The sequence below is a fragment of the Martes martes genome (assembly GCF_963455335.1).
Source record: "Martes martes genome assembly, chromosome: 3".
NCBI lineage: Eukaryota > Metazoa > Chordata > Mammalia > Carnivora > Mustelidae > Martes > Martes martes.
The window spans coordinates 80,628,301-80,639,617 of NC_137890.1; the positions used below are offsets into that span (position 1 = coordinate 80,628,301).

At 37.3% G+C, this 11,317-nt stretch overlaps 1 protein-coding gene across 1 annotated transcript in view; it reads right to left on the reverse strand.

The window, feature by feature from the left end:
• The window catches only part of IFT88 (intraflagellar transport 88), a 146,079-nt gene extending 136,436 nt beyond the window's left edge, over positions 1-9,643 (reverse strand). The window contains exons 1-3 of the mRNA XM_080798204.1: positions 9,481-9,643; positions 4,417-4,512; positions 497-559 (exon numbers count right to left, since the gene is read on the reverse strand). Of these exons, the coding sequence (XP_080654330.1) occupies positions 497-559; positions 4,417-4,506 (153 nt within the window). The 5' untranslated portion in view covers positions 4,507-4,512; positions 9,481-9,643. The remainder of the gene's footprint in view (positions 1-496; positions 560-4,416; positions 4,513-9,480) is intronic.
• Between the last annotated feature and the right edge of the window lie 1,674 nt (positions 9,644-11,317).

Below are 11,317 nucleotides of genomic sequence, written 5' to 3' on the forward strand. Positions count from 1 at the left end.
GCAGCCTACGTGTCCAACGATTGATGAATGGATAAAGAGATGGTATATATATAAAATGGAAAATTATTCATCCATCTAGAGGAATGAAATCTTGCCATTTGCAAGGAAATGGATGGAGCTAGGGAGCATAATGCTAAGCAGAATAAGACACAGAAAGACAAATGTCATTTGATTTCACTCATATGTGGAATTTATGAAACAAAACAAACAAGCAAAGGGAAAAAAAGACAAATCAAGAAACAGACTCTTAGCAATAGAGAATAAACTGATGGTTACGGAGGGGGAAGGGTGTATGAAATAGGTGATGAGGATTAACGGGGGCACTTGATATGATAAGCACAAGGTGATATATGGAACTGTTTATTCGCTATATGCTACACCTGAAACTACTATAACACTATTAACTGGAATTTTAAAATAAAATAAAAAGTGGCTAAGATGGCAAATTTTATGTTATGTTTTTTTTTTATCACAACAACAAAAAAATTTCACTTACTGGAGGTCTTCTGCCATGACTAGTTCTCACTGCTTGCTGAAAAGCTGTGTCATTCTCTAATTCCTAAAACGAGTAAGCAAATTCAACAATTTAACAACATGAAGTGAGAATTAAGAAAAATAAGTTTAATGTGTTCTGTTTGATATTCATGATCCTCTGTAATTCATCTCACCCCATCTGTTGGTACCCAGATAGCAGCTCAAGGACTCTTGTCCTCAAAGCTCCCTGCTCAAGCTACCCTAATATCAAGGCTCCTTCCTTGTCTAGGAAGAGGAATACCGGTAATGTCAGTCAACTGTAAGGGTATCTTATCTTATTGGCCACGATTTAAATTTGTGGTATCATTATGCCTGGACAAAATGTCAAGTACACAAGGATATGGCCTTTATTCTTCTTTCTTCCAAAGAGCTAGAGCAGTAAGAGCAGAGAACCCTCTCTTTCTCTCCCTCCCTTCACTTCTTCCATATTCTGGGACCATGGTTACTAGCCCCATCTTGAAAAAGCCTTAGGACATTTCATTTCGCTAGAGAGGTAAATTCTGGAATTCAGACTGGAGCTGAGCAAACAGAAGGCTCCACAGGGTCCAACCTGCTGTCCCATTTGGAGCCCAAGCCTCAGTTGAAATAAAATGTTATTATGCTTTGCTGATTCCTGCATGTACTCATATTCTTCATCAGGAAAGGTGAGGAAAGTAGTATTGGTCAAGAGCAAGATACAAATGTTTTAAACTCTCTCAAAAGCACCCAGTTTTGCCAACCACCAACCTTCTAACCAGCCTTTGTTCCTACTCCTTCACCAACACAAACTGGCTCTAACTCTTCATACAGATGTTACAAGCAACTGTCAGACTTGCCTCTGATTTATTTCAGTCTACTTCCCACAAAAATGTACTTCTGATTGTTAAAAAAAAAAAATTAAAAAATATAACTATCAATTAACTTTTAAAACCTCTGCAAAGCAAAATGTTTATATAACCCAGATGTTAATAAAATGCACTTTATTTTTTCTATTTTTAAAATTTTTTTCTTTTCAGTGTTAGAGAATAAAATGCACTTTAAATGTGATTTTATTATGTGTAAGCATTCTTTAACTTTTACCTTAAATAATCTTTATAACCTCTATATCAACTACAGAAAATTAGTAAGCACACAATTTTCAGTTACTCATGGAAACTAGGCAACTTTCATATGAAGTGTAAAGCCAAAGGCAACCTTCAGCACAATTATTTATACTACTTTGGCAGATGCCTTAGGAAAAGGAAGCTTCTAATATTCCTAAACGATAAGTAAAATTTTATTAATGAACTTGGTGAACTTTAACTAAATGACAAACTAAAAAATTGTCAACAAACTCTCAACTTACAAATACCAAACTAACACAACTTTTGTAATTTTTCTTTGTTTGCAATTTTATTAGCAATTTGCATAATCTTGAACATCTTAGAAACTGTTTCAATTCATTTACATAGGGAGCTTGTTATTATTCCAATTAATTAAGATATAAAAAAACTGTGAGTAAACCAAACGTCATTTTTATTTTATTATTTAATTAATTTTTGTGTCTGGCATTCTGAATATTCTCTTCGAATTAAACAATGAAGCCACACTGTGGTGACCTGAGAAGTTAGGAAGTTTCTCTGGTGCTTTAGAAGTGGTCATATTCATGATCTATTAATTCCACTTCTGGGACTCTAGCCAAGGAAATGTTTGCTCAAAATATAGAAAATCATTTATGCATAAAACTGTTCACTGCATAGTTATTTAGAACAGTAGAAAACTGGAAATAAATATCCTGTGATCTGAAAATAGTTCTAATCATCTATACATATTTAGTAAAATGCAGCAATTAAAATTATACAGTTGACCTTGAACAACACAGGTTTGAACTGCATGGGTCTAATTATATGTGGATTTTCCCCCAGTAAACATATTGGGAAATTTTTGGAGACTTGTGACAATTTGAAAAAACTTGCAAGCCACCCATCCTAAAAATATTGAAAAAATTAAGAAAAAGATATTATTGTAAGGATACCGTATATGATATATAAAACATACAAAATATGTGTTAATTAATGATGTTATCAGTAAGGCCTCTGGTCAACAGAGGGCTATAATTAGATATGTTTTGGGGGAGTCAAAAGTTGTAGGTAGAGGGGCACCTGGGTGGCTCAGTGGGTTAAGCCGCTTCCTTCAGCTCAGGTCATGATCCCAGAGTCCTGGGATCGAGCCCCGCATCGGGCTTTCTGCTCAGCGGGGAGCCTGCTTTCCTTCCTCTCTCTGCCTGCCTCTCTGCCTACTTGTGATCTCTGTCTGTCAGATAAATAAATAAAATCTTTAAAAAAAAAAAAAAAAAAGTTGTAGGTAGATTTTTTACTGCATGGGGGCAATGAGGTGAATCAGTGTCCCTAAACTCCATGTTGTTAAAGGGTCAACTGTATTTAAATTCTTAGTATCATGAGTTACTGCTCATGATGTAGTTGAATGCACAAAAGCAAACAGAAAAGTAAATGCTAGTTCAATTCCAAAGATGCTAAAGGAAAACTGTACATGTATGCATGAAGGAAGGACAATGCAACAAAATATTAACAGCAGTTATTTTGGAGTGATGGGATTATGGATAATTTTGTTTTCAACACTGAGCATGTACATTTTTTTATACATACAAATTTTAAAACTGGGAAAAAGGGGAAGGATTCAGCTGTCTTCAAAATCTATGCAAACTTAGTAAAACACCTGTTTTAGTATAAGTTTTTAAAAAGGAGTCCACATAATCATATCTACGTGTATACACAGTATACACAAGGAGGGAAACACCTGTGTATATTAAAAAATGGAATACAGCAAAATGTCAAGTGATTAATTATATCAATCTATAAGTGATCTTTGGGTAATAGGATTTACATTGTTTTATTCTCTCCAAACTTCCGTGTTTTTCAAATTATCTACAAATGATTATACGTCTTAGATTTTTATTTCATATAGAGTTAAGTGAATGGTTTCTATTTTCTTTCCAGATCTCACATTCATAGACTACTTTTTCTCCAGAGGAAAAAACAATTGAAAAATTACTAAAGCAATAAAAAAAAACTCCAGAATAAGATTTCCTAAATTCATATAAAGTCCTATAAATGCTAGTATTTGATTATTATATACTAGCAAAAAAATTAACAACCATATCCTTCACCCTTACTTTATTCACACACTAATTCAAGGTAACTTTATTAAAAAGTTTTCTTTTGTTTTCCAGTTTGGAAACTCTAACTCTCACAATGATATAAAGATTTAAAATACACAAATATTTTTTAAAAATTCAAGTATTTGTCTTAACAATTTCATCTTTTTTTAAAGTTTAAGTGGATATAGATGGATATAAAATGGATGATTAATGATACCATTTTATCCAAAATATACGGAGATACACATAAATTTACATAGGGAAATGTTTGGTCAGATATGCATATGCTAGTTAACATTTATTTCTGGATGGTTACCATTCCTTTAATTTTAATTTTTCTTTACACTTATTTCTATTTCCTAAGTTTTCTATAAAATAATCATAATTCAATTAAAAGAAAAAATCACTATATGACATTTCACACTTACAGCATTAAAAAAACTGGTTTTAGATGCCTCAAGCGACTTAAATCTTTTTACTTACACATTGAGATAGCTAGTGCTGGAAAACACAAGTATATAATTAATCCTAATTTGTTTATATAACCTTTCTCATGACTTTCCCTTTTGCTGAAATTAGTACTATTAGTAGTAGTACAGACTTCAGTAATAGCACTTTTCTAGGCTTTTAACCAGTTTATTTAATCTAAAGCAAAATAAAGCAGAACACTCAAACCCAAAGTTTTCATGAACCAGCTGGTTAGCAAAGACAAACATAAAATATTCAGTTTTGTTTTGTTTTTTTACCTCAGTATCATAGGTTGGATTGTAGTCATTATAACCAGAATAAAGATCATCTTCATCTGTCTCTGGGGCCAGGTGTACATTTTGCATCATTTGTACCTATGAAAAATTGGCAGTGTAAATATGTTCTTGTTAAATGAAATAATTCTTAATTGAAACAAAATATAACTACTTAACAACCATTCTGGTCAAATTTACTGCTACATATTTTTAAGACTTAAAATTTTTTTCATATCAAATTCTGAAAACCAAGTGTCAAAACATTCATTCATTGCTCTCATTTCAAATTTATTCCACACTTATTACATTAAAAGGACAGTGACAGGCACTTGAGAGAAGTACAGTTGGTTGCCCTTATTTTCAAAGAGCTTGGTATCAAATGCAGAAGAAGGTATGTCGATTACAACGCAATGGAGAAACCACTATACACCCACCACAATGGTTAAATTTAAAAAACCAAAAACACAAAAGGTCAGCAGAGATGGAGTAATCTAAATAGTCATACATTGTTATTGGAGGTGTACCATAGTACAATTTTGGGGAAAAAAAGTCTGGCAGTTTCATAAAATTAACATTTATTTCTTATGACTCAGCAACTCCACTCCAAGTATTTACCTGAGAGAAATGAAAACATTGGTCTACAAAAGTGCCAAAAACTAGAAATGGACCAGGTGCCTGTCAACAGAATGGATAAGCAAATGTGCCATATTTATGCAATCAAGTATTATTCAGCAATAAAAAATAGTGCACTAATGACACATATAATATGGAAGAATTATGTTGAGTGAAATAAGCCTCACAAAACTGTACCTTGTGGGTTGTTTCATTGATTTAAAATTCTAGGACAGGCAAAACAATTGTGGAAAACAATCAGAAGAGTGGTTGATTTTTAGGCGTTGAGATTAGAGATTAAATGAAAAGGTGCATGATTATAGAATTTTCTAGGGTGACAAATATTCTATATCCTGACGGGTTTGGGTTTTACTGGTATAGACACTTGTAAAAACTTAACAAATGCATACTTCAAATTTTTCTTTTCATTGTACATTTTTTCTTGAAAGAAAAAACTGTAAATAAATATCAAACTATAATTAATATGCCTACCTAAGTATTTAAGGGAAAGCTTAAGATCTGTAATTTAGTTTGATGTGCATAAAAATGACACAGATAGGGGCGCCTGCATGGCTCAGTCATTAACTGTCTGCCTTTGGCTCAGGTCATGATCCCAGGATTCTGGGGTCAAGCCCCACATTGGGCTCTCTGCTGGGAGGGAAGCCTGGTTCTCCCATTTCCCCTGCTTGTGTTCCCTCTCTCACTGTCTCTTTCTCACTCTGTCAAACAAATAAAATCTTAAAAAAAATTTTTTTTAATAACATGGATAAATACAGAGGTTTTTGATAAAGCAAGTATAGAAAAATGTTAATTGTAGAATCTATGGAGCAGGTACGACATTCCCTGTAAAATTCTTTAAGCTTTACTATACATTTGAAAATTTCCATAATAAAATGTTGAGGAAAAAATGCAAGACAGAATAAAACAGATGTCAGAGAAAAGTAACATAAAAAGGAAAATAAAAAGGGGAAAATATAATTACTGTATATATATACTTTAAGTAAATGCAGTAATTACTAGAGAATTTGGGAAGAATTCTTGGACAAGTAATCATTCCAAACTGAGAAATATTTTAGTTTGGGGGAGGGGGCAGGACAGTTACCAGAGAAATGTAGTACTGAACTACTTTATCTTAAATTCCATATTTTCTTTATAGCTTGTACAATTTTAAGTGTGCCAGTAAATTCTCACAAAAATTTCAGCTTAATCTTATTGCTCAGGATAATGCCAAACCTATGTGGCTACTTGTAACCTTTAAAAAAAACTTTTTGTGAAATACAAAATTATTAATTTTTCGTATAATTCACATACCACAAAATTTACTTTTAAGGTGTACAATTCAGTGGTTTTTAGTATATTCACAAGGTTCTGCATCTACCACTACTATCTAATTCCAGAAGACTCTCATCACTCCAAAAGAAATCTGGGACCCTTTTAGTAACTACTCTCCATTTAGTAACTACTCTCCATTTCTCCCTCCACTCAGCCTATGGCACTAATCTACTTTGTCTCTGGATTTGCCAATTCTGGATATTTCATATGGAATCATCAAATATGTAGTCTTTTATGCCCGGCTTCTTTCACTTAGTATAATGTTTTCAAGGTGTGTCTATGCCATAGCACACAACAGTACTTCATTCCTTTTTGTGGTTGAATAATATTTTATCTATTTATTAGTTAATCGACATTTGGATTGTTTCCCTTTATAGTTATTATGAATAATACTGCTATGAACATTTGTGTGAGTTTAGTGTGCACATAAATTTTCAATTCTATTGAGTGTATACCTAGGAATGGCATTGTTGGGTCATGTGGCAACTCTACATTTAATTCTTGGAGAAGCTGCTGGACTCCAAAGCGGCTGCACATTTTACATTCCACCAGCAATGTACGAAGGTTCCAATTTCTCCAACACTTTCTACAACACTTTTCCAATTTCTAGCCACACTTGTTATTGCCCCTGTTTGATTATTGCCGTTCTAATGGTTATATAATGGTATCTTTGTGGTTTTGATTTGCATTTCCTTGGAGACAAATGATGTTTAGCATCTTTTCGTACACTTATGACACTTATTGACCATATCTCTTTGGAGAAGCTTTGCTCAGATGCTTTGCCAATTTTTAAATATTGGGTTATTTGTCTTATCTGATTTACAAAAATCTTTTACATATTCTGGATACTAGACCTTATCAGATCGATTTGCAAATATTTTTATCCCATCCTATGTGCTGTCCTTTCATTTTCTTGATAGTACCCTTTGAAGTGTCCTTTGAATTTTGATCATGTACAGCTTCTCCATTTTTTCCTTGGTTGCTTGTGCTTTTGGTGTTGCATCTAAAACAAACAAACAAACAACAAAAAACCACTGCCTAATCCCAGATCAAGAAGATTTACACCTGTTTTGTTTTAAGAGCTTTATGGTTTTAGCTCTTACACTTAGGTCTTTTGAGTTAATCTTTCTTTAGAGATGAAAACTATGAGAGAAAACGGCGATCAGATAGAAATGTTCATTCCAAACACCATCAAAAGTATTAAAAGTCGCCAGAATACAAACTCCCAGTAATAAATAAGTCATGAAGATGTACATTACAGTATAGAGACCATAAAATGGTAATAACTTTGGTGACGGATGGTAACTACATTTATTGTGGTGATCATTCTGTGATGTATATAAATTTCAAATCACTATGTTGCACAGCTGAAATGTGTATGTCAATTACACTTCAAGAAATAAAAATTTGAAAAATAAAAGTCATTGGTATAAGAGAAAATATTTTAACTTAGAAGCTTTAGCTCAGAGAATATTAAACCAGTGGTTCTCAAACTTTAACATGCATGGAAATCTAAGGGCTTGTTAAAATACAGACTGTTACTCCCTCACCAGCAGAGTTTATGATTCATTAAGTCCTGGGTGGGAGTCATCACGACCCCCTCTATTCCTTACAGTGTGCATTTCTGATACAAGTTCCCAAGTTGTGTTGATGATGCTGATATGAGAACCACACTTTGAGAACTTTCTGATTATTATACTTGCATGTCATGAAAAAAAGCAACTTTTAGAACTAGAGAAATACCCTTCTAGCTGGGTTGCAACCCCAATGTAATTAGCTTACATCTGGGACTTCCGCACAGACATCTAGTGAGCAAATTCATCTTAGAAATGTGGAAAGTGAGGCCAGGAAAGGTGAAGTACGGGCGGCAGAGCAAATACTACAACTTCAGTTCTCTGGATTCCCCAAGGGTTCAAAAGCAGTTCATACACAAAACAACCGGTTAGCGTTGAAGCAATCTGGGGATAACACTACTTCAACATTAATTAAATGCCAGTAACATCATTTTTAAAAATGCGAAAGTTTGTTTACTTTTTTAAAGATTTTATTTATTTATGTGACAGGCAGAGATCACAAGTAGGCAGAGAGGCTGGCAGAGAGAGAGGGCAAAACAGGCTTCCTGCTGCGCAGAGAGCCTGATGCGGGGCTCGATTCCAGGACTCTGGGATCATGACCCGAGCTGAAGGCAGAGCTTTTACCCACTGAGCCACCCAGGTGCGCCAGTCTATTTTTGAGTGACACACTCCCACTAGTCAGTGGGATAGTTGGATAGTCTACATCCAAGATGCCTATTGTAGTTCCTCAAAAGGTCACAAGCAGAAAATCTACTTGGTAAAAGGAAAAGTGGGATTTTAGCCACAATACTTCAAGTCTTTGGAAATTTGTTTCATCCTTGTGAGGCTAAGTACAGGCTTATGACTTCTTTTGTGTCCTCTCCTATTTCACGTATTAAACATTTTCTTAGAAAACTTCAAAAAGTCTGGGGCGCCTGGGTGGCTCAGTGGGTTAAGCCTCTGCCTTGGGCTCAGATCATGGTCTCAGGGTCCTGGGATTGAGCCCCACATCAGGCTTTCTGCTCAGTAGGGAGCCTGATTCGCGCCCCGCCCCCCCCCCCCCCCCCCGCCTGCTGCTCTGCCTACTTGTGATTTTCTCTATATATACAATAAATAAAATCTTTTAAAAAATTTTTTCAAAAAGTTTTAAATAACACACAAAAATAAAGATGAATATTCAGTGTATCTCCTATGAAATTCCAGAGGTGGTGGAAAGGTCTAATCTGGGTTCGAATTTCCCGGTTGTAGGGTGACTGATTTGGTACCGCCGGCCGGTGCAGAGGAGCACCAACCAACGCTGCTTAGAGGAGTAACACAAACTCGGGGAAGCAACGCCCTCGCTTGAGAGTGACAGACGTGGGGCCTGCAGGCCGCGTCCAGCCGCAGGCGGGACGGAAGGAAGTGCCGGTGGGCAGCCTGGGCCTCTCCGCAAACCAAACCCCCGCCCCGAGCGGCGCGCCAGGGACCCGCGCGGAGGCATGCCGCCAGGTGCCCGGCCTCGGGACCGCCACCCGCCGCGGGCCCGCCCGCGCCGGCCAGAGGTGCTCCTTGCCCCGGGCCCTTCTCCTACCTCCCGGCGAGGGGGAGCAGAGCGACCGCGAGTCTAGCGGGGTACGACGCGGCTTTTTCGAGAAATCTACCAAGAGCACGCGTAGGCCAGAGCGCGGCGCCCAAGCCGTTGCCACGCGCGGAATCCAAGGAAGCGGCTCCCACAGTCCTCCGCGCCAGAGCAGGGGCGGGGTGGGGAGGGGGAGAGGCGAGGCGAGGAGGGCGGGGTGGAGAGAAAGTGGGGGTGGGGCTGGAAAGGAGTGCGGCCGGGCGGGGGCGTGGCCGGCCCAGAGCTGGACGCGAGTGGAGGCGGGGACGGCCTGTGCGTGGTGGGAGCAGGTTGGGGTTACCCAGTGAGCGGCCTCTATTTAGAGTGCGAAGGGAAAAAACCCAACAGTTTATAAATCTTGATGAAATCAGTCAGGATTACCCGGGGATGATACTAGTTTACTCTAAAGTATCTCTTGTAGCCATCACACTGACGGGAGCTTGGAAGCCCGAGTTTTGTGAAATCACTGCCTCTCTTTGGTCTCCCCGTGAAGTTGCTCAGATGTGCCTGCTTCTTCCCTCCTTCCTCGTGTCTAGGTGTTCCCACAGCACCCTGTGTACACCTTATCCAAGCTCTTGATGTATTCTCGTCTGGTGAGTGTCTTAAAGGGCAGGAACCGAAATTTTGTGTCCCAAGCACCTAGAACCAGGTTCATACTAAAAATAAATGCACAGTATGAATGAGAAATGCATAATTTCTGTTTAATGTTTAATGTTAACGGTTAATGTTTAATATTAAGGTTTGTTTTAGATTTTGAAGGTTAATTGGAGTCGTGAAGAGAGGTCTAGACACCAGCAATTAATGAATTTCAAACATTAAGTACATGTTGGGAGACAGTTTTTTAAAATACGTGATATGTATGTCAATGTGACATTTTATTTATCATATTAACAAGGTCATCTTGAGGGAAAAAATGACACATAGTAAAGAGGACAATTTTTTATGAATCTATGGACTAATGTGGTTAATTTAATGAGTCAGCTGGACTAACCCACATGTTTTTTTGTCAAACATACTACACATGTTGCTGTGAGGATTTTTAAAGACACAGTTAACTATTAGAACAGTAGACTTTCAATACAGCCAATTACCCTCCATCATGTAGGTGGGCCTCATCCAATCAGTTAAAAGACTTATGAGAAAAGACCGATCTCCCTGGCGGAAAAGAGAATTCTGCCTCCAGGCTGCCTTCAGACCCCAGCTGCCACATCAACCCTTCCCTAGGTCTCCAGCCTGCTGTCCTGCCCTGCAGATTTTGGACTTGGCAGTCCCACAATTGCATGAACCAATTCTTTAAAATAAATCTCATTAAATATATTATTTTGGTTCTCTTTCCATGGAGAACTCTGACCAGTATAGGGAATAGCTTTGGGTGATTGGCATAGCTGTCTCCCACCGTGCAAAAGGCAGGTTTGTTGCTATCCAGTATGTTAAAGATAACGTCTCCCTCTGAAGCAAAGCCTAGCCACTTTGGCCTGCAGTTCATTATAAAAGATTAAAGTTTCCTAAGTTCAGGGTTCTTCCGCTGTGACACAAACCCACTGCACGTGCAGCATCCACCTGGCCTACCATCATGGGACATAGGGAGGCAAGGAGAACTGAAAGGAATATGAAGCTTAGGCTGCTTGCTGTACTCTGAAGAATAAAGTCCTTTGGCTCAGGTACTTTCTGGCAGCATTTATGAAACTGTGTTAGATTGTTAGCTTGGAAAGAGGGTAAACTCACACAATTTTTGACAGTATCTAGCTACGATGTCTAACTGAAAGCATATGTTTATTATATATTTGTTGAATTAGAGAACACCGTATAG